At 44.4% G+C, this 24571-nt stretch overlaps 2 protein-coding genes across 8 annotated transcripts in view; one reads left to right on the forward strand and one right to left on the reverse strand.

Moving 5' to 3' along the window:
* LOC147101028 (rho GTPase-activating protein 23-like) overlaps positions 1 to 11261 on the forward strand; it is a 248723-nt gene extending 237462 nt beyond the window's left edge. The window contains exon 25 of the mRNA XM_085966192.1: positions 1477 to 11261. Within this exon, the coding sequence (XP_085822318.1) occupies positions 1477 to 3198 (1722 nt within the window). The 3' untranslated portion in view covers positions 3199 to 11261. The remainder of the gene's footprint in view (positions 1 to 1476) is intronic.
* Positions 11262 to 18646: 7385 nt separating this feature from the next.
* srcin1a (SRC kinase signaling inhibitor 1a) overlaps positions 18647 to 24571 on the reverse strand; it is a 496431-nt gene continuing 490506 nt past the window's right edge. For all 7 annotated transcript variants that reach the window (XR_015073440.1, XM_085966198.1, XM_085966197.1 and 4 more), the window contains one exon: positions 18647 to 19039. Coding sequence is in view for 6 of the 7 variants with exons in the window: in XM_085966198.1 (XP_085822324.1) it covers positions 19037 to 19039 (3 nt within the window). In the remaining variant the exon portion in view is untranslated. The remainder of the gene's footprint in view (positions 19040 to 24571) is intronic.

Raw genomic sequence — 24571 nt, forward strand, 5'->3', positions numbered from 1 at the left:
TCCTCCAATTCTGGCCTCTTGCATATCCCCGATTTTAATCGCTCAACCATTGGTGGCTGTGCCTTCAGCTGCCGAGGCTCTAAGCTCTGGAATTCCCTCCCTAAACCGCTCCGCCTCTCTATCTCTCTTTCCTCCTTTAAGACACTCCTTAAAACCTATCTCTGCCCTAATTTCTCCTTGTGTGGCTCGGTGTCAAATTTTGTTTTATGACACTCCTGTGAAGTGCCTTGGGACGTTTTACTACATTAAAAGTGTTCTATAAATACAAGTTGTTGGTATAATGAACAGTGTCCATTTGCATTCCATCAGAAATACTGTCACTGTACTCTCACTGCCAACATACAGGAGTATCAAGTGTACCAATAACAACTACATTGGTTTCAACTATTTGTTCTGCCTCAGGTGGCTACTGGGTGAAGTTACTCGTGCTTTGCAATCGCTTCCCTGCTAGTCTGAAACTGAAATGCCATTTCAATCTACCATGTGCTGCATTACTCAGTTAATACAAAACTCTACATAAAATGTGTAATGCAAAAGGGTTGAGAGTGGAAAGCATAAAAATAAAACCAATACTGGCAGGCTTTCAGAACTCCCTAGAGAGTGTACGTGTAAAAGGAGAACCCATTGAAATCCTGGATAAGTTGCATGGTTACATAACCAGCTCCCTCCTAACAATTTTCCAGTATAGTTTCCCTAATTCGCACAATATACAATGAGCTCAATGCTGTCCACACTCGACTGCCAAGATCTACTAAAGAATTCCCACAATGTCTTGAGTTTAATAACCAGTTATAAAGTGTTCTTTACACAGATGTAAATTTGAAACCGCTGAATAATTGGCTATAAAGTGTGATTGGGGGGGGAATCCATTTTAAAAATCTATTTGTGAGCTGAAAACCATCAGAAATTACTTTAGAGAATAGTATTTTAAATAACATTTTAAAACACATGTTTGTATATATGTGTATAAAACATTTTTATATCTCTATCTATATAGATATGTGTGTGTATACATATGATAGCGAGATTAGTAGTGGATAATTTTCTGTTGTAAGCTTGTTTGTATCTTTGATTCTATTCCAGTGTGTCTACCCTCAGTATGGCTTTAGTGCCTCAGTCTTTGCGCTTGATGTGTTTTTGCTTCATTAGCATTTCATACAAATGGAAACAGATTTTGGTATTAAACAACCATAAAAGAAAGACAGAAAATGCTGAAAATTCGTAGCTGGTCAATCAGCAACTGAAAGACAGGTTAACGTTTGGGGGATAAACCCTTAAGCAGAACTGACTCTGAGTTCAGAATCTTTACCCAAAAAGTTGCTTCTCTTACAGAGGCAGAAAAAGCAGCATTTTCTGTTTTTATTTCAGGCTGCCAGCCTTTTCAGTTTTCTTTCTATCTCTATTATACAAATATATTTTTGTTCAATGATAGTTAAATCATATTCAGGGAACTAATGTTGTTCTATACAATGACAGGGATCGTGGGGATCCAGGAAGGATCTGTACAACAGGGAGCTCGTGATGTCAATCTTTGCAGCGGCCAACCGTAAGAGGAAAAAGCAAAAAGAGGCAAAGGTGCTTGAAAGTAGCACAGATGATGATTCGGAGCATGAACCTATTAAGGCTATTAACAAAGAGGGATCAGCAGACAAGAAGGGAGCGGACAGACAGAAGGATGAAGCTGGACAGAAAGAGAGGGAGTTGGCAAATACCAGGAACAGAGGGGTGGAGCAAATTCGCCAGCCTATTGCTAGCAAAGAAGTTCAAAAGAAAGCGGGAGAGCCGAATCATTCCAAGCAGCACTGCATTCAGACATCCCAGTGGGATAATGTTGATGAAGCCACTCTGGACTCTTCATCTAGTCCACATCTCAGCCCATCCTCCGCTAGCACTGAGCACTCGTTCAGAGAAGGGACATCCTTCAAACTGTTAGATTCAGATAGAAGAAGAAATGGTGCAGATGACCAGACAGCCATTACAAGTCCTCAGTCTCACAGTAATAGTGAATTGTTTTCCAAAAGCCCCAAGCTAAAGATGTGGCGGACTCCCGAGATGGAGCACAGAGAGACGATTCCCACCGATGCCAGCTCTATTGTTTCTGGATATTCCACCATTTCGTCCACAGCGACAACCCTGGATCACAACTTCAGTTCTGAGGTACAGTCGATTGCGGAAAGCAGGGGCGACGAAGCTGATGATGAAAGAAGTGAGCTCCTCAGTGAGTGCGGAGGCCACATCGAAACAGACAATGAAAGTGGCTATCTTACACGGACATTGCCAGGCAGGGCCTCGCACTCGCAGCAGGCAAGAGGCAGGTTTTGTCGCCGTGAGTCAGATAGCAATGCGAGCTCTGACAAAGAAGGGATCTCGACACAAAAGCTGAACAGTAGGCCATCTTTTAATTCCCACAGATTAATTCAGTGTGACACTTTGGCTAGAAAGAAGTTGACCAAGCCGAAAGCAGAAAATGAACCTAGCGCAAAAATCAATGAAGAAAAAGAACCGCCAGTGGTTATAAATCTGTTCGATAATTCGAATCACCCCAATTCCAGCAGCAAGCACAACATTCTCAAGAGTGACCCTGACAAAGAAGATGCAACCCAAACATCAAAACGAACGCTGACTGATCACATGAAAGTGCGACTGAAAACCTCAGCAGATGATATGTTTGGAGTAGGGCTGAGGAAACAGAGCTCCCCAGAGACCAGGAGAAAGAAGAACATTAGACGGAGACACACGGTGGTGGTGCAGAACGATTTATCGGAGTTTCACTTTAGAGAATGGAAGGAGAAGCCACTGGAAAGCAAGGACAGTGGCCACAAGGGGGGGAAACCATCCACCATGAGTCAATTTGGGCAGAAAGTTGATTCCTGGGAGGCTTCGGATACTGGAGGAAACGCACAACCGGATTTAGAGCCTAAAACCAAGGAAATATGCAGGCCGACCGATTCAGAATCACAGAATTGTTCCATTCACCAGAGTAGCAATTTGCAACCTGAACAGCCGGCACCCAATAGTAAGAGTTTGAGTAGCAATAGCAACTCGGAGCGTCGGCAGCCAACTTCCCCATCTTCCCCATCAGCTAGCTCGACATCAGGCCAAGTTAGAGACAAAGACAGTCACCCAAATTCACCCAGGTCTTCGGACATAAAAGCTCAGAAACATGCAGCCTCCTCTCGGTTCCATCAGTACCTTTGATGGAAATTGATTAGGTCTAAAACATTCAGGAGCTAGGCCAACATATGGGTTTGTTTTATATCCCCCCGCCCCTGTAACAGGTTGGGAAAACTCTGAATTGCATATTTCTTTTGGGGGAAAAAAACTCCCTATCCTGTAGAGATAAGCTAAACAATAGAATCTGGTGGTCCAGCTTAACGTGGCAGTAATTACTGTGCTTTTAACTGTTTCCCATCAATTTCCCTTCACTCAAACTATCTCCCATTTTGTAGAATATTGACAGACTGTTGCTTTGTATTTTTCTAACTCTCATTCATTTCCCCTAAGGGAATATGCTAGAGGGAAATCAAAAAATGTACTCTGATTTTTCTTTTAAAGTAATAGCTTTGTTTCGAAACGACAGGTAATTGTTGAGAAATAATATCCAAAAAAAATTCTTAACTCATTCATTACTAAAAAAATACTTGGGCCCTGCACTTCTACAGGGGCTCGACAGGTCTCCCACTGTAGCTGCAACAGGAGCCAGCAGAACTCCTGGAAAATGGCCCTTTTCAGTCATTTACACTGTTTCCCTGAAGATTCCGCTGGTCTCCCAACACAGTCACAGCAAGAGACCCCCATGTGGAATTTTAGGGCCCTGGTGCAATTCTCGCTACAGACATCAGTCCCGGGTAAAGCGGCTCAAGAGATTTGGTTTTAAATGGTCTTTGCTGGAAATGCGAACTGAAAACAGAACACGCTTCAAATGCATAGAAGATCTCAGCATCTGAAAAAACAATTGATTAGAGACGTGTCGGAGAACTGTTTTGGTGCATGGTCTCTACCCAAAATGTTAACCTGTATTTTCTCTTTTCAGGTGCTGATGCATCTACTATGTGTTTGGTGTGTATTGTGTTTATTATTTAAGACTTTGAATGGCATAGTACAAGGAGCCGGGCAGAGTGGATGCAGGCTAAAGGGAATGATATCAAAATGGCTGTATGTAGTTACTGGCTGGCATAGTCCAAGGGTTAAAAGGACTTTCTTTGATGCTAACCTTTTGCTGCTTCTTTCGCAGTTTGCATGAAAGCAACTTTATTTGAACTTACTTTTCTAGCCATTAGCAAAATGTGTACACTTTAAAAGTCCATGTTCTCCTTGCTTTGTTTAACTCGGTTGGCCTGGAACTCAATGCAGCTACCTATAAGATGGTGTTCCACAATTTAGAAAAAATATTTTACTTTGTCTTGACTAGTTTGCACAGAGAACATGTTGCCTCCCAGTTACCCAAAAGAGAGATGGAATTGTGATACATGGAGTACTTAAACCCATATCTAGCAAGGAAATCTATTTAAAAAATAATGTTGCATGCCTATAGACATTGCTATATTGGCAATTATGATTTTCCTTTCACTGAACTGTAGTAGCACATTGCTACCTCACAGTGACATCTTCATTAGCTTGTCTTTTCATTCCTACTCTCTTCATTTGAGTCTAACATTGGCCCTTATTGACTATTACCACCTCTGTAATTGAAACTTGCTAAACAGAGAGCAAATTTAGTGAAGTGCCATTTTAGTGGAGTTTGAATTTTGAGAGAATTTGGTAATTTTTAAAATATATTTTAATTTTCTCCCCTTTCCCTTCTTGCATTTTGCCCATGCTGAACACCACCCCTGACTGAGTGCACTCCCAGCCTTGTGCTGTTCAGTGAATGTTCGCTGTGAGGAGCACAAGAATAGTCAGCGTGTTTTTCACACCCCAGACCTGAATCTTGGGTGCAGATCCACCATATTCAGTGGCTCCGTGACACCATTTGTTGGATTTCCATATACGCCCTGTCCACCTTGTCTGAATTTTGGGAGAATTCTAATTAAAGGAACGATCAGAATAAAACCTTCGACCTCCCTCATCGCGGGTCTCAAGAGCCAATCAGGTTCAGTTCCAAGAGGCATCCTTTATAAATTAATTCCAGCGACAATCAATTAACATACTGTGTAATTATCAACTTAGCAACAGGCCTCTTTGGCTATCTCAGCAAGTGATTTCAGTGTCTGAGGGTGAAAGATAACTGGCCTTAAATGGAGTGAAGCACTTGGGCTGGGAATTTCCTCGCAGTTGCTCCCGCTCCGCCGCCGTATCTTTGCTGGAAATCTGGTATAAACCCCATTCATGCATGCATGCACATAAACGGGGGTTTCGCCGCACTTCCGCCCACATTACAACAGCTCGGAGGAAATTCCTGGCCCATGATGTCGGAGATGAGGCTCCAGACAATTAAAGTCTTCCACATCCCTCCTTTAACTTTGACCCTCAGAGACTGCTGTGACTGTCTGGCTGTGAACAGACCGAGTAGCTGACACTATGCCTGTTTGTTTCAAATGTCTTCTATGGGATCAGTCTGAATTGAAACTCCCCCATTAACCAGCTAGTTGATCAGAGATTTCCAGCTACCCATGAATAACTTTTGCTTATCGCAAGCTAGCGTTCTGCTCTTGGACAACCGCTTTAATTTATATTTTAATTATTAAGAAATCAATTTCTGTTAAAACAAGTACCTATAGTTTACTACAACTAATGCACTAATCACTAAATTATTTATATTTTGTATTTATTTATTAACTTAAAGATTAGATTTCCCAATCTAACAAGTTAGCATTTTACCTTATTTACTGAAAATGCCACTCTTGGAGGCACCGTCTCTGTGTTAAAATATTTGGTAAACTGTTTTGTATTGGCGAGAGAGAAGAATCTGGAAGAATTGTGCATCATTTTTTATCCTGATAATAGGATGACCCCAGGATGTGGTGATGAATTTGGATGCAATTTTATGCAGTTGCAATGTGGATGGAACAGATTTCAAAACATTTGCCAAACAGTTTTTCATTAAGGCAGTGCCCCTTTACAGACTTTTAATGGCTTTGTACTGTTTAAAATGCAAAGAAAGCTCCCAATATGAAATGGAACTTCAATTTTATATTAATCGCAATGAGATGTATTGTGGTAGCACTTAGTGTTCAGTACTCTCCGCACCTTTAAAGGGCAGCGTGGTTTCACGGAGTTCAAACCCATTCTGCATGCAATCTGTAGTTTGTCACACTGGATAGATTAAAAAGGTCCTCCCGCAGTTGTTCAGTTGGTTAAGCCAGTGAGTAGTTACAGTCGAGAAAGTCCTGTGTTTGCTCCTGGTCTGTGCTGAGCTAACTGATCTCAGCCAGGAGCACCATCGCCCGTTAACACTGGGCTCGCACACGAACAATGGCTACAAAGAGTGTCTGCTGTCCATGGGAAAATCTATACTCCAGAAAGAGCCAGAGCTTTCAGGAAGGTAGGACAGGAGAGTGTAGGCGGGGGAGTGGGGAGGAGTGGTGGTGAAATAAAAACTGTTTTGTGCTCTTTACGAACCTATATAGAAAAAATATTTTAAATCATTTTTGGAAATTCGTTTTCCCCAGAATTTTTATTTTCACTTTCTCCCATTTCTGTCTCCCCGCCTGCACCATTCTTCCTGGTGTGGTAGCAACCAGGTCATTGCTGCTCTTCAACCAGTCAGGAGTAATATTTAATTGATTTGTGCTTACCAATTTGCTGTCTTGGGCACATGTCATGCTAGCGTCACCTTTACACAGGACCCCAGTAATAGAACCACTATTGCACTAATTCCGGGGTGCGGGGTGGGGAGGTCAAGCTTCTGTCTTGGTGAGATCCTCCGGTGAACACCATGGAACTTTATAGGCCATGGATTAATATGCAGTTTCTCTCAAGTTACTGATAGGAGCAGGTCTCGGTGTTCTGATTTTGGATTTTTCCACCAGTGAGGCAACAGCTAAGAGCAGCGATTTCTAAACTTCCAACCAACAAAATTCAAACAGGACAAATTGTGAGTACAAAATAAAAGAGGAAAGAATACAGAATTGCCCGGGATTCATGGGCTGGGTTGCCCAATTCCCTTCGATTATAGTTTGGAGAGCCCTGCGATAATGAAACACAGCACGATTAAAATCGTTTAATCCAACACCTTTTAAATAACCTGTATTAATTAGTGTGCTTGACAATAGAATGATAATGTTGCCACCAACTCCCAGTTAAAAATAGATAATTTCGAAAGACTAACAATTCCAAACTCCTGCCAGAGCCGCTGCTTTAAATGCATGGTCTGAGCAGATAGCAACGGTACATCTTTCACCTTCCCTGTTTCACAGGCTGACCGATGGGATAGGCTCACTATTGTGTCCCTCATTTCAGTTTTTTCTTTATAAAGTATCACCCCCTTCCCCCCAAAAAATGATAAACATATATATCCACTCCTTTAACCTTGAACTTCACCCAGGTTATTGATCATGCACTTCACACTGGAGATAGATATGGAGGAAGGGTTCAGCCCATCTGAAAAAGAAGCTGCAGTCCCTCGCCCTCTTCCCCCCCCACCCCCACCCCCCCCAGCCGTTGCAGCATCCAAACACCTGAGTCAGAAGGTTGTGGGTTCAAGCTCCCTGTGCAGGACTTGAACGTATGATCTAGGCGGAGACTTCAGTGCTACACTGATGGAGGTGCCATCTTTCGTATGTAAAAGATCCCGTGGCACTATTCAAAGAGGAGCAGGGAGTTCTCCCGGTGTCCTGGCCAACATTTATCCTTCAATCAGCACCACCAAAACAGATTAACTGATCATTTATCTCATTGCTGTTGGTGTGACCTTGCTGTGCACAAATTGGCTGTCATATATCCTTACATAACAACAGTGACTACACCTCAAAAAAAGTAATTAATTGGCTTTGAGCACTTTGGGATGGCCTATGGACTCAAGAGGCACGATATAAACGCACATCCTTCCTTTTGGCTTCACTCCCCTACCCAGAGTCCATTCCATGGGTTGGTCGCTCTTCATGTGAAGAAGTACTTCCTGACATTATTCCTAAATTGGTTTTGTTTTTCACTAGTTTGAACCTGTGCCTCCTTATCCCACTGTCAGTCTAGTTTGAATTAATGTCCTGGATCTGTTTACACCTTTATGTAGCTCTATGATAAATCACTTGCTTGCTTCTGTGAGGCTGGGGTGGGATGGACTTGTGTTTATCGAAAATCCAAAAATATAATGTAAAAACTTTGTGGTCAGTATTAGAGATTCCAGTGATGGCAAAGTAAAGAAACCAGAGCACTAGCTACCTACTGATTCTCAAAATAATATTGCATGGAGCAAATCTACCAGATGAAATCTCTCATTCTTAGAACTTCTGTTTCGAACGTACTATTTACTCTTAAAGAAACTGCATGACAAATTATTCACCAGCAGTTGTAGCACAGAATAGGTTTTGTTCTTCTCAATAAAAAGCATCCTGAATTAATTCATAATACCCAGATATCTCTTCATGCGTATCTGTGTACAACTGCTACAGTCTGGTGGGGGGGGTGGAGAAAAGGGACATTTTATTGTTTAGATGCTGTACAAAAGTACTACTGCACTCCTTAAGTGATGACATCTTCTTTACACTTGTAAATTGTTTTACTGAGATATCAGATGGTAGTAAAACACTCTGCCATTTGGAACATTGTAATTTATAGTTTAGCCATTAGCTGCTTTTATTTACAGGCCACATTGCCTGTTTACTAATATGAAGTCTAGTGATTATGTCTCTTCTAACTTCAGATTTTAAACTTTTATATTAAACCCCGATGGAATGGGGAAATGAGCAGTTCATGTCCTGCATATTTTTTTTTATAAGTTTGATTCTCCTGACTTTGGCTTAAAAGGTTCCAACCTCTTGAGGCCATCTGAATCTCTATTGTTTGCCCTGTTAATATTTAACACAAGGCAGTGAGTCTAAATTCATAAAGACAGCATTGCAAACACTGCTAAACTCGCAGTTAGTTGGGGAGAGATAACCAAACGCTGCTGTAAACTGGCTCCTGATGCTTTTGGCTCGATGCAGTTGTGGCGATATGATTTTGTATGATTTTGTATTAAAGATTGCTCATTTAACCTTGTGTATATATAAAAATATATATAATATATTTTTGTTTGCATTGTTTACATTAGTGCTTCTGTGCACATTGTTTATGTTTCCACTGTTACTTGAATTTTTAATTTTCGATGCTTTTGCTCCACAGCTTGCTCAGGTCAAATTAAAAACTCGGTAACATGCAAATCCTTAAAAATGCATTAAAAAAAAAATGTTTAACCAGAGCCTGAGGTGGACTCACTTTAATGCCATCTTTCTGCATTAAATTACCAGTAGGTATTGGGTAAGGGCTAGGAAAAGTCACAACATAACTCAGGTGCTTGGTAGTGAAGGGTATGAAATCAGAAAGGAAGAGCTGATGGATAAATCATGCTTTGGAAGTGTATCATAGTTTTTTTTTTATAAGAGCAATGGAGATCCCATATTCTGTTTCTCGGTGAGTTCCCAGAATTTTGCTTAGTGACATTGAACCGCGCATCTTTTTGAACCCAGTTAAAGCTGGCATTTTGTCAAAACAAGTCGACTTTAATGGGAAACCAAGCCTAAATATTACGATGCCTCGCTTGTCTCCTTTACTAAATGTTTGAAATGGCATGGAGTTCATTGCAGAACCAAATGACTGTAATGTGCGGCCCCATGCTATCACAAACATGGAGTGTATAGAAAATACACTGAACATTGTATGGGTGGTGTGAGCAGAAATTCCTTGACGTTTAGAAAGTAGGTTAGTAGACAGTATTGCCCTTTAAGTTTTAAACCAGTGTAGTTCAGATTGTGGTCCATTCCTGTAGAAACGTGGCTTTAAATGAAGATCGCACCTCTAACCATTGGTGCCAGATTTAAGAACATCGTGCTGAACCCTTGCTTCATAACTGTTTATTCTAAGATGTTATATACACTAAGACCCACTTCCAAAACTAGCAAGGTTTGCCAAAAAGTATCTTAACAAAATATATTTCTCACCCATGACATCATCTTAAAAAAAAAAACTTACAAATGTTTTAGAGGGTTTGTGAAACTATTTTCTACATAATGTCTCTGAAATTGAACATTACCACACTACGTGCAAATGCACCTTAAAACAGGCCAAGTTGTTTTAATCTGGTTTTAAACTTGAGTTGTAGTCTGTAATTGTAGTTAGCTCTTTTTGTTTTATTTACCTTTCCTTGGAAAGTGCCTCATTTTTTTGCAAGTCATTTCTTAACAAGAGTCTAGATTCCAGACTCAGCTGGGGTTTATGTTAATATAACTTTTAAAGTTTTTTTAAATTTAAATACAAATCTTGCCTAGCTGTAGGCTTTTTTTTTCTTTATATAGTTATATATAAATTGCTTTTTGTTTTTCATGAACTATGCTGGAAAAGTCGGGACAGAGCTGTGTGGGGCACATCTCGCACACACCTGTGCCAATGACTGCCTGGTGTTCGGCTTTGTCCTAGCTGGGCTTGAATAGTCCAAAATCTGGTACCAAATTCAGCCGCCTTGATTCTGAGCGTGTTTGGGTCGAAGGTGTGGGGGGGAAAGAGAGAAGGAAAGGGGAGAGTTGGGAATGAAATACCGATCACCCATGCCATGGTTAAAGGAGAAACACGCCACACTGTCAAAGGAACAATTTGTACCACACTCCGAGTGAAAGAAAATTAATAAGACGCGATGTCTAAAGGGAGATGCTTTAAGCCGCAGTTTTCCAGCTTGTATTATTATTTGTCTTGTGTTTCTGTTTACCTGCAGTATTGAGAGAGATTGTTTGGCAGGCAAGCATTTCAGAGCTTCCATTTAAAAAAATAATCAGTCATTCCAATGGGGGCGTTGAACAAAGCTGTCAACATGACCTTTCTCCATATACAACGTGCAGTTTATTGAATTATGCAAATTTGCTGTAAAGTTAACTGCTTATTTTGTAAATATGTTCTAGAATGTCAACTCTGACAAAGGCCGTGTAACATAGATATATAAATTGTTTTTAATTAAAAAAATGTTTTTTTCCTCTTCGCCAATTGGCCATAAAAGAACAATGTGATATTGTTAAATTCTGCATGAACTCCTCGAGTTTACAACTGCAAATGTACATGCAAAAGGAGATGCTTTAAATAATGCACCTTCCTGTTTTATAAAAATGGAAATAAACTGACTTCGCCTCCAGTAAGCCTAGTGTGGGGTTTCTTTTTTTTTTATTACTAGTGGATCACGGTAAGTCGGATAAAAGTGCTAATTTATTGGGTCAGGAATGTTATTCTGCCAAGGTGGATCTGTGTCCCTCTGAGGCCACGACGTCTCATTGTTAACGGCACAGGTCAGTCAGAGGTTAATTGTTGTATGGTCAGGGAACCTTGCAGTTTGGGATGTGCCTGTCAATATTTCTTGAGTTCGCCAGAAAGTACTTTACCATTTTATGAAGCTATTATGGGTATACAATCATAAACAAAACTTTTGTGAATTAAAGGTACATTCTACAGTTTTGAGAGGATACAAATTACCAAGCATATAAACTAAAGGGTACAATTCTAAAGGGGGTGCATGAACAGAGAGACCTAGGGGTATGTGTGCACAAATCGTTGAAGGTAGTAGGGCAGGTTGAGAAAGTGGCTAAAAAAGCTTACCAGATCCTGGACTTCATAAATAGAGGTATAGAGTACAAAAGCAAGGAAGTTATGATGAACCTTTATAAAACACTGGTTTAGCCTCAACTGGAGTATTGTGTCCAATTCTGGGCACTTTAGGAAGAATGTGAAGGCCTTAGGGTGCAGAAAAGATTTACAAGAATGGTTCCAGGGATGAGGGACTTCAGTTATGTGGATAGACTGGAGAAGCTGGGGTTGTTCTCCTTGGAGCAGAGAAGGTTGAGAGGAGATTTGACAGAGGTGTTCAAAATCATGAGGGGTCTAGACAGAGTAGATAGAGAGAAACTGTTCCCATTGGCGGAAGGGTTGAGAACCAGAGGACACAGATTTAAGGTGATTGGCAGAAGAACCAAAGGCGACATGAGGAAGAACTATTTTACACAGCGAGTGGTTAGGATCTGGAATGCACTGCCTGAGGGTGGTGGAGGCAGACTCAATCGTGGCTTTCAAAAGGATATTGGGTAAGTACCGGAAGGAAAAAAATGTGTAGGGCTCCGGGGAAAGGGCTAGCTGAAGTGCTCTTGCAGAGAACCGGGACGGGCCGAATGACCTCCTTCTGTGCTGTAACCATTCTATGATTCTATAGTTTCTGACGTCCCTGAGAAATTAGCACCTTGTCTGGGGCTCATTCCTGGAGATCCACTCAACATAAGCCATCTCCCCAATGCAACAACTCGCCCATCTAGCCATAAAGAGTACTAACGCAACCACACCTCTGAAGGACTGTTCCCCCATAACCCTGGGCCAAACTCTGCATGCTGACTGCATAGTATCTGTGGGAAGCATGTCTCACCTCATCGGGCTTGGGGGAAGGCTGAGGCAACTTGTTTGGCCCAGGGTTATGGGGGAGGGTCCTGCAGAGGTGTGGTTTTGTTGGTGCTCTTCATGGCCAGAGGATGGCGTGTTGCATTGCAGAGATAGTTTATGTCAAGTGGGTCTCCAGGAATGAGCCCCAGGCCAGTTCCAAGTAGAGGCCAAACATCACCTGTTCTGATGGGCAAATGAGCCACACAAGTGGTTGAGCTACATGTTTGTCAGGAGTGGGACTGCAGTCTGCCACATATAAGCGAATGCATTTTTTTTTGCAACCATTCTGGCCTGCACCTATTGCACTGCCCCCAGAAATCCCTGGGTTGCATAAAGACGGGTGGAGGCTTGGCATCACTGAATAAATGTTACAAAAAAAAATGCTGGAGATACTCGGCAGGTCGGTGAGCAGCTGAAAAAGAATCAACAGGTTATTGTTTAGACTGGGGACCATTCCTGAGTTCTGATAAAAGAGCCCATCCGTCCCAGGAATCCAGCGGCTCTACTTCTCACCAAACAGCTGTGCATTTCCAGCAATTTTTAGTTAAGATTTCTCTAAACAGTAAAGAATCTCTGGTTGGATTTACAGTGTGGTTCTGAGGCACTACAGACTAAGCAGTGGGTTAACGGTGAACCCCTTGGATTCACTGCACTAGTAGAATAAATAAGGGTATTAAAAAAAATGGTTTTTCTCAATTTTCTTTGAACACTTTAGTTATAAAAGTATTGGAGATGGGGAAAATGGTGCAAGGTAGTTGGATACTAGAGGTCACGTGATGAAAGCTCCAGGAAGACGTCCAACCAGAGATGGAAAGGGCTGTGTTTAACACTGTTATCTCATTGGTGGCTATCTCCTAAATCAGAACAGTGGAATCTGTTGGTATCGTCAGCTTGAGATACAGCACGGTCATGGAAACATAGGCCTGGAAATTGCGGTCAGCGACGAAGCGAAGGCATTTGCTGCTGGCCCCGAAGAAAGCCGCCCAGAGAGCTCTTGCAATCACTGTGGCGAGAAGTTTGCCTTTTTTTTGGCACATGAACGATTTCAGCGCCATGTAGTGGGGATCCCCTAGTGCGATGTGGATGTGATGTCAACAAGCTCTCTAATCAGCCAATTACGTTGCAGAATTCTCACAGATGGGGAGGTGCCATTGGAAGGAGGGAATGTTGTGTTGTTTATATAAAATTCCTTTGTATGCTCTAGTAACACACTGTGAAGTAACATCACTCACTCCACTTCAAATCGGGCCGTACAGTATCGCTGTAGTTCAATTATGTTTTGACTGTAGGAGTCTTGACTTCCATCACTCTTCAGCATAACACCCAGCAGTGATGCGGGAGAAACACAATGGGTCGGAATTTTCAGTGGGTAATAATGGTGATCTAACAGCATTGAAACTGACCACAACTTCAGGACGTAGCGCATGCGCATCCTAATGTGGAAATCCTGAAGTTTCGGTCAGTCAGTCACTGCTCCAACACTGGCTACACTGTGCCATCCTCTCTCCTCTCCCCCCCCCCCCCGCCCCCACACACAGCCGGCAATCAGTAAAACTGACAAAAACTTGGGCTATTCCACGTAATATTGCGGTTAAATACCCCATTAAATGTTAGACCTTGTTGGATTAGGTGTAACTGGTTTATCAGCGTATTGACTGGTAAACAAACGTTATGGCCCTGAAAAAGTAATTTTAATTCTGTGGAGTGTCAAATTTGTCCATTATGATAAAAATTACAATTTTTACAAAACTGGAAAAAAATGTTTAAAATATTTTTTAGGTTTGTTCATCCCCATGAGAGCCCCAATCCCTGTTTTGCTCTCTAACATTTTTTTAAAAAGTCAGGCTAAAAGCAGGTTCTCATTTGCTGCTTCCCTGTCTGTGAGAATTCCGCAATGTAATTGGCTGCTCAGACAGCTTGTTGACGTCACAGCAGCTCGCGTTGGGGATTCCTCAATAAATTGCACTGAAATCACTTGCGCGTCGAAAAAGGCAAACTTCTCACCACAGAGATCGGCTTTGCTTCGCCACTGACCACAAATTCCCGAGTCTTACAAAAACCAAATAAGCTCAACCCCACAAATTCTACCCGTTGTACAGGGCGGCAACTTGAGGATATGTAAAGTGCTTTGCAACATCACCAGAGCCGAGGCGGTGCCGGACAATGAGGAGAAACTCAAAATACTTTTACAAAAATGCAATCCCTTTATTTCATCTCTTCACAGAAACCACATTAATTACAGATTGTCATGGCATCGACTTTCAGTACACATCTCACTACTCTACAAATGGAAGAGCCCAATTTACAAAAACTGTAGATATGTTCAATACAATAACCAATCACAGCTCTTACTGACCAAACAGTAAAGCCCCATGCATCAGGAGAAACAAAATACACAGTCTATAAACAAAAAATGTTCCTATTGTATCCAGATTTTCACAAATTCTTTATTTCTTTATATTAAGATTCACGTACAGACACTAATCTAGATGCATCGTGCAATTTCTTAGCATATACATGCATAATTAGAACCTTTTTATTATTCAAAAGCAGTGAAGTTGGTAATGTTTTATGATTGCTGACACATCGCTCAGGAAACTATGAAACGTCACGTTATGTAAAAAAATTAATGCTTAAAAAAGGCAAAAAAAAGGCATTTTGTATTTTTTCACTTTGACATTTCGCTTAAATAGAATTTTTAAAATTTTCTTTTTTAAACACACACACTTTCGATACATCTCGAAACAATCATTGCCTTTGTAATCGACTGGAAAGAACAAAGTGCTGAACAGACATTTCCAGCATATTCTGCCTTAAAGCTAAAGTAATTGATTTTAAACAGCAGATATGAAGGTGATCTCTGGTGCACTCGCAGTTTATTGGCTTTTACTTTCTGTGTTGGTAAGATTTGCATTTTTTCTGTTTCGGTGAGAGAGGAGGTGAATCACATTCATTGCAAGAATGCTCAAAGCTATCATTACCGGCCTGGTTCTTCACTGCATTTGTGATTAATTAATTAATCAATAAATAATCTCTGGGGGTGACTTTTTTGTGCCCATCAAAATGCGGAATGTCCATGCTGTGAAATGGAATAGTTTGTATATTTTTGCATATGGTGTCAGAATTAAATATCCTCAGGTTTGTGCAGAGTGAGGCTTCCCCTCTCTCTGCCTCAATTCATTTCTGTAACTGTGCGATTCAGACTCTGCTGGTCTGGAGCTGCTTGAGACCAGAGATACGACACTGGCAGAGGACTGTCTAATACTCTGGGATACAAAGAGCAGATCTTTGCGGGAGGGATATTGACGGAGTAAAGCGAAGTTAACTTTCACCAGGAGAGGGTCCATACTGTTTCTGGTGTTTTCAGATGATGTGGGAGTGGTGGGTAGGGGAAGGATTCACTTGTATGGAAAGTATCCCACAGCCTGTCCCTCCCCTGCACCTTCCTGCTGCATTGGTCACAGCCAGCCAATGTCTGATTGTAAACCGTCCCAGTAAGACTTGGGTAGCTCAGCATTGTAAAAATTAATAATGAAACTAAATAAAGTGAAAGTATTTCTCTTTCCACCCCCCCCCCCCCCCACCCCAAGGCGATTTCAGTCATTTTTTCAGAAACATCTGTCAGCTCAACACCAACATCTGGTCCTTCTGGCTAACATTTTAGAATTTGTATATTATGTATCATTTAATCATCTCATCAAAGTTTACATTTGCAATATAGACACTTTATTTTGCCTTGGGACGTTCTGGGGTGGAGATGTGGAAGGGGTGAGTGAAGAAACTAAACCTTTTCAGTAATGAGGGGATTGTCCATCTCTCACTGAACTAAGCGGCTCCATGTCTGAAATGATTCCGAATGTTGGATCTAATTTTAATCATTGAACACCCTTGGCTGTGCTGTCCTTGTCTCTCTCTCTCCCCCTGGTTTGTGTTTCATTCACTCAAGGTGCAACACATTTCGAAGGGGGTCGATGCACATCGAGCACCCAGTAAACATTTCTTTGCATTAATTCCCATTTAGAAAGGAAAGAGAAAATGCTTCTCCACACCGCGCCCCCCACCTCGTCAACAAGACTTCATTCTTCCCAGTCACAGGGGGTGGGGTGACTGATTCTCAAATTATAAACCAGTCAACAATTTTTTTTTTTAAAGTCCCCTGCCTTCAATTAATTCTGCATCTCATGAAGTGCAGACTGAAGGTTTTCATCAAGAAAGCAAATACCAAAACTCGAAAAACAACCCCCGCCCCATTCGTTGGTGCCAGACTCGGCAAACAATTTTTAATGTAAAACAGAAAAATCTTTCTCCGTCTCCCAGAGGGAGAGAATTTGAATGGAATCGGTGAGGGTGCCCCCAGGAGCAAGCAGAGCTCAGCCTCCAGGCACCCAGAGAAAGCTGGTCCCTGTGGGTTTGTACTGAGGATGTCCAGCTGTGAGTGAAGTGAAGGAACTCAAACAGTGTGGGGTGGGGGGGACTTCAGACCCAAACCCTTCATGTCCCAACATGAATACAGCGCCACACAAAAGGAGTCGGATACAATTCACACAAACTTAATACAAAGTGTCAAAAGACTTCACTTAAAATATAAAGAACGTTGCTGTAATTCCAAGTAATTGCTTTGTGAATACTATTCTTTGTACAAAAACTATTTAAGACAATATACAAAAAGAATAAGTGGATACATTGACTCTGCCAGTGTTATATATTCTGCAGTTCTAGATATCGATTTAACAAATAAATCATTCTTAATATTCTCTACATTTTTCAAATCCTGTGCTTTCGTAAATATTGTTCCTTGTTGTAGATTTTATTTTTTAAATTTTACTTATTTTAAGTTATACAGTGTTTCACCCACTGTAAGTGCAAGCACTGAGCAGGACTGGACCTCGCTGTGAGCTGGCATTATTAAATCAGCGTCAGATAATAACTGCGGTTCAGAGCTGGACTGTGTGAGACACCACCTGAATACTGTGAGCAGAGGGTGCGTGCGAAACACGAGAAAGGAAGCGAATGAGAGAGACAGAGCGAGAGAGAATGGGTAAAAGACAGCAAGAGTTTGTGAACGAGCGAGAGAGTGAGAAAAATGACGGATAGAGGGGGAAAAAATGACAAAAGAGAAAACGACAGGAAGAGAGAGAAAATGAGAGCCAGGTGAAAATAAAGTAGTCCCACTTTTACACTCTACACAGGTCTGAGTTGATCAGAGTCGAGCTGTCACTATATTTTGTTATTGTGCTCATCTTTAATTTAGAAAATAATTTTTTTTATCATAGTACAGGCAAAACGTGATCAGGAGCCACCTTTAAAATGCAAACTGAGACTGAGAGCAGGAGCAGGCTTCTTGTAGCTCAGAGCTGGTGCCCTCAACTCAACTCAATAGAGACTCTGAACGGTAAAACCCAAGGTGCTGCAACACTTGGAAGGGGCGCAGCTGAAGGCGGAGGGCTGCCCTCTCCTTCACCACCCAATGGAACTAGCCTGACAGCCTGGGGACCATTGGAAAGTTCAAGCTGCCAATTTGCCACCCGGTTAAGATCAAGTAAAGCAAAGGCAGAGAGCCGGGCCCGTGGGCTTGCACTTTGTACCCCTTTATCACATGGGGCAAACCCTGGTGTGCAAAAGATCAGGGACATGAAATAACCGGTAAAGTGTAAAAGGAGATTTAGAGACTAAACTCAGAAAGAGAGGAATGTGTCGAGTGATGAGAATTACTATTTTTTTTTTGGTTTCTTTTTTTTTTACAAAATATTTCATAATTTTCACATCTATTCTATTGTGAGATATCTATAAATGGCTTGTGCTGTTTTCACTATTAATGCACGAGCTCACATAATACAGCTCTGACAGCAGTTGGCATCTGGAATCAAAGCAGGAGCCGGATCAGCTGCAGCCACACGGGGCACATTCTCCGGGAATCTAATCCTCTTCTCGCTGGTTTGGGGCGGGGCGGGGCGGGGAGGGGGTGGGGGGAACGGTGACTGCAGAGAAGGTCGCGTTGCTTGAAGCCGGTGAAATGGAAGCTCTTCCCAGACTCTTCCGAGCCGCAGCGATTGAGCACATAGGGCAGCAGCAGGCGGTGCGAAGCAAGACATCTTGGGTTGGAAGGGAGAGGGGACGGGGGGGTTGGAAAGGTTCTTGTGCGCTGTACTGGCGACAGGTATGGAAGCAAGCAAGGAGCAGGGAGGCTGGAGGTTGGGCAGGAGCAAGTTCTGGGTAAGGACAGGTTCTCCACACAGTTTGGGGGAACCCAGCTGAAGCAGGAATGGGACCTGTACCAGGCTCTGGAGGCAGGACCAGGTCCTAGCAGCGGTATCAACAGAAGAGGAAACTTCTTGTTTTTAAGCCCCATCGGCAGTCTGAGGACCTCCACCGGCCTCGACGCAGATTTCAGGAGGCAAACAGTCTGGTGAGAGAGGCAAAAGCCTGCCAAGCCTTTGGCCCTTGCAGAAGTAAAGTCCCAGATTACAGAAGGCTGAAGGGACGAGCACTAGGCTTACTGAGCCAGGCACAGAGAGCCCATGACGTGGAGCAGACAGGGAGCGAAGCGAAGCAGCAGCAGCGAGGAAAGGAGGGGGGGAAAAAAACAAGAAATTACGTTAGAATCTTCATAAGTTGGAACACTGATTATATTAGTGCCCACATCAATATCACAGCATAAATAAGTGACCGAAGACAACAGCTGAACAGGCAGCATAGCCACAATTGGATGGAACAGAAGAGGAGCTGGTCAAAGAGGGCCAGGGAACATCTGGATGTACTGGGTGGGATTCCGAGGGAGGGACGGCGATTGGTCACTGAGTTGCCAGTTCTGGTTGGACTGATTCCTGGAGGGTCCATCATGTGACATTCGATCAGGTGACATTTGCCCACTTTGCCGATGATGATGCATTTCACTCAACCCAGTGTCTCGGGACCAGCACAGGCCCAATAAAATATTTCCACCTTTTTGTTTTGTTCAACATAATTTACAAATCAGAGGCAGTCTGGGTAACCCCATTCCCTCGGCTGTTTCTCGGTTACTGCGGAAACCTCCCTCTGCCAGAGAAAACCTTCCACTACCCAATGCTTTTCCCCTCATATTCCCTATTTACCTTCACAGATTATCTGGCCATTATCTCGTTGCTGTTTGTGGGATCTTGCTGTGCCTCGTTTCCGACATTCCAACAGTGACTACACTTCAGAAGTATATCATTGTCTGTAAAGCGCTTTGGGACATCCTGAGGCTGTGAAAGGCGCTATAGAGATGCAAGTCTTTTCTAAGGTTTGATTGTGCCACTACCCCACCCCGCAGTCAGTGCTGTCCTACTTTAACGGCTAAAATCAAATATCCCAAAATCAATAATCTAACGCCACACAGCTTCCTGCAAACTAACTGCTCATTAACACTGGACTCAGAAGGATTGGATCAACCCCGAATCCCAACTACCTCGACCGGTGAATACTGCATCAACTGGCCGATACAGACTTGATGTGATACAGACCAGGGCAGCTGGGGAATTTAAATTCAGTTAATTAAATAAATCTCAAATAAAAAGCTAGTATCAGTAATGGTGACCATGAGCCTACTGGATTGTCGTAAAAACCCATCTGGTTCACTAATATCCTTTAGGGAAGGAAATCTGCCGTCTTTACCCGGTCTGGCCTATATGTGACTCCGGACCCACCGCAATGTGGTTGACTCTTAACTGCCCCTCTGAAATGGCCCAGCGAGACACTCAGTTGTACCAAACCGCTATGAAAAACAATAAGAATAAAACCGGACGGACCACCCGGCATCGACCTCGGCACCGGCTATGGACATGGCAACGGCCCACCCAGCCCAGTCGACCCTGCAAAGTCCTCCTCACCAATATCTGGGGACTTGTGCCAAAATTGGGAGAGCTGTCCCACAGACTAGTCAAGCGACAGCCTGACATAGTCATACTCACAGAATCATACCTTTCAGCCAATGTCCCAAACTCCTCCATCACCATTCCTGCGTATGTCCTGTCCCACCGGCAGGGGTGGCGGCACAGTGGTATACAGTCGGGAAGGAGTGGCCCTGGGAGTCCTCAACATGGACTCCGGACCCCATGAAGTCTCATAGAAACATAGAAGATAGGAGTAGGCCATTCGGCCCTTCGAGCCTGCTCCGCCATTCAATGAGATCATGGATGATCATCCAAATTCAGTACCCTGTCCCTGCCTTCTCCCCATATCCCTTGATCCCTTTAGCCTTAAGAAATATATCCAACTCCTTCTTGAATATACTTAATGAACTGGCCTCCACCACCCTCTGTGGCAGAGAATTCCACAGGTTCATCACTCTCTGGGTGAAGAAATTCCTCCTCATTTCAGTCCTAAATGGCTTACCCCTTATCCTTAGCCTATGACCCCTGGTTAAGCATTAGGTTAAGCATAGGCAAGGAAACCTCCTGCTGATTACCACCTACCGCCCTCCCTCAGCTGATGAATCAGTACTCCTCCATGTTGAACACCACTTGGAAGAAGCACTGAGAGTAGTAAGGGGACAGAATGTACTCTGGGTGGGGGACTTCAATGTCCATCACCAAGAGTGGCTCGGTAGCACCACAACTGACCGAGCTGGCCGAGTCCTGAAGGACGTAGCTGCCGGACTGGGCCTGCGGCAGGTGGTGAGAGAACCAACACGAGGGAAAAACCTACTTGACCTCATCCTCACCAATCTACCTGTTGCAGATGCATCTGTCCATGACCACAATGGTAGCAGTGACCACCGCACAGTCCTTGTGGAGACGAAGACCCGTCTTCACACTGAGGACACCCTCCATCGTGTTGTGTGGCACTACCACCGTGCTAAATGGGATAGATTCAGAACAGATCTAGCAGCTCAAAACTGGGCATCCATGAGGCGCTGTGGGCCATCAGCAGCAGCAGAATTGTATTCCACCACAATCTGTAACCTCATGGCCCGGTATACCCCTCACTCTACCATTACCATCAAGCCAGGGGACCAACCCTAGTTCAATGATGAGTGTAGAAAAGCATGCAGCACCAGGTGTACCTAAAGATGAGGTGCCAACCTGGGGAAGCTGCAACACAGGACTACATGCATACTAAACATCGGAAGCAGCATGCTATAGACAGGGCTAAGCGATCCCACAATCAACAGATCAGATCAAAGCTCTGCAGTCCTGCCACATCCAGTCTTGAATGGTGGTGGACCATTTAACAACTAACGAGAGGAGGAGGCTCCATGAACATCCCCATCCTCAGTGATGGCGAGCCCAGCACGTGAGTGCAAAAGACAAGGCTGAAGCGTTTGCAACCATCTTCAGCCAGAAGTGCCGAGTGGATGATCCATATCGGCCTCCTCCTGAGGTCCCCACCATCACAGAAGCCAGTCTTCAGCCAATTCGATTCACTCCACGTGATATCAATAAATGGCTGAGGGCAATGGATACATCAAAGGCTATGGGCCCCGACAACATCCCGGCTATCGGGCTGAAGACTTGTGCTCAAGAACTAGCCGCGCCTCTAGCCAAGCTGTTCCAGTACAGTTACAACACTGGCACCTACCCGACAATGTGGAAAACTGCCCAGGTATGTCCTGTCCACAAAAAGCAGGACAAATCCAATCTGGCCAATTACCGCCCCATCAGTCTACTCTCAATCATCAGCAAAGTGATGGAAGGTGTCATCGACAGTGCTATCAAGCGGCACTTACTCACCAATAACCTGCTCACTGATGCCCAGTTTGGGTTCCGCCAGGACCACTCGGCTCCAGACCTCAATTCAATTCAATTCAATTTTATTTGCCATATGTAACTAGTACTAGTACAAGTACAATGGAATGCTTACTCCCCGTAGGGACACGTCAGCTATTCTTACAGCGCCGTGCTCAGAAAGTCAATACAATGGCATCCAGTGGCAGTGGGAGCACGATGTCCCTCAGCCGCTCCATCCTCCTCGTCACCGCGGCCTCCTCCTCACTGTTGCCGGCTCCACGTGTGGTGACCTGCTTCTCCTGCTCACGATCCGACCTCTGGCCACCATGCCCGGCTCCCCTCCTCCCAGTCGGACTGCGAGCTTCCCACCAAGGAGCTGCCGGCCGACATGCTGTAGCGGGTCGTCGTGGCTGCTGCTGCTGCTGCTCGTTGCGCTGCCTCCGCCCGACTCGCCGAACACATCGTCGGGATGTAAATGCTCCGGTCGCCGCGGCCTCCTCCTCACCGTCGCCGGCTCCACGGTCCAACGGCCCGGGGCCTGCTTCTCCCGCTCACGGTCCGGCCTCTGGCCGCCATGCTCGGCTCCCCTCCTCCCAGTCGGAATGCCTTCCCGCCGAGGAGCTGCCGGCCGACGTGCTCTAGCGGGTCGTCGTGGCTGCTGCTGCTCGTTGCACTGCGCTGCCTCCGCCCGACTCGCCGAACACTTCACTCCGGTTGCGGGAGCGAGCGGCAAGAGCGGGCCGCCCGAAGCAGGGAGAGCGCGCTTAGCACCGGACCGTCTCGGCCACCATCTTGACTTACAGCCTTGATCCAAACATGGAAAAGGAGCTGAATTCCAGAGGTGAGGTGAGAGTGACTGCCCTTGACATCAAGGCAGCATTTGACCGAGTGTGGCATCAAGGAGCCCTAGTAAAACTGAAGTCAATGGGAATCAAGGGGAAAACTCTCCACTGGCTGGAGTCATACCTAGCTCAAAGGAAGATAGTTGTAGTTGTTGGAGGCCAATCATCTCAGGACATCGCTGCAGGATTTCCTCAGGGCAGTGTCCTAAGTCCAACCATCTTCAACTGCTTCATCAATGACTCCCTCCATCATAAGGTTGGAAATGGGGATCTTTGCTGATGATTGCACAGTGTTCAGTTCCATTCGCAACTCCTCAGCCAATGAAGCAGTCCATGCCTGAATACAGCAAGACCTGGACAACATTCAGACTTGGGCTGATAAGTGGCAAGTAACATTCGCACCACACAAATGCCAGGCAATGACTATCTCCAACAAGAGTCTAGCCACCTCCCCATGACATTCAACGGTATTACCATCGCCGAATCCCCCAACATCAACATCCTGGGGGGGTCACCATTGACCAGAACCTTAACTGGACCAGCCACATATACTGTGGCTACGAGAGTGGGTCAGAGGCTAGGTATTCTGCGGCGAGTGTCTCACCTCCTGACTCCCCAAAGCCTTTCCACCATCTACAAGGCACAAGTCAGGAGTGTGATGGAATACTCTCCACTTGCCTGGATGAGTGCAGCTCCAACAACACTCAAGAAGCTCAACACCATCCAGGACAAAGCAGCCCGCTTGATCGGCCCCCCATCCACCACCTTAAATATTCACTCCCTCCACCACCGGCGTACCGTGGCTGCAGTGTGTACCATCTACAAGATGCACTGCAGAAACTCGCCAAGGCTTCTTCGGCAGCACCTCCCAAACCCGTGACCTCTACCACCTAGAAGGACTAGGGCAGCAGGTGCATGGGAACACCATCACCTCCAAGTTCCCCTCCAAGCCACACACCATCCTGACTTAGAAGTATATCATCGTTCCTTCATCGTCGCTGGGTCAAAATCCTGGAACTCCCTACCTAACAGCACTGTGGGAGCACCTTCACCACACGGACTGCAGCAGTTCAAGAAGGTGGCTCACCACCAGCTTCTCAAGGGCAACTAGGGATGGGCAATAAATGCTGGCCTTGCCGACGGCGCCCACATCCCAGGAATGAATTAAAAAAAAGGCGGCCCCAGTTTTGATCATTGGTCCAATGCTGAGTTAGCGTATCGCAGCTTGGCAGCAGTAAGGGTGCTACAATTGGCCGGCGTTCCTCAGGCCGGGGTGAAGGGTAGGGTGTGGGTGGATTGCCGATAATCGACCAGAGTTCCCGTTCCCGATTGCTGCCCAGTGACCCCCCCGCTCTTCCTGGAAAAGTTGCATGCGTGTGGAGATCAGGTAAAGGTCGAGCTCAGCTGTGATGCCCCCACAGCCAAATAGCCCGCTGACACTCATGCTCTCAGTTCACGCGTGAACAACGGGCAATCGGGCGAGGTACTGTCGGCCCAGGG

The sequence above is a fragment of the Somniosus microcephalus genome, chromosome 24 (assembly GCF_052327205.1).
Source record: "Somniosus microcephalus isolate GS21.2 chromosome 24, FLI_Smic_1.0, whole genome shotgun sequence".
Taxonomy (NCBI): domain Eukaryota; kingdom Metazoa; phylum Chordata; class Chondrichthyes; order Squaliformes; family Somniosidae; genus Somniosus; species Somniosus microcephalus.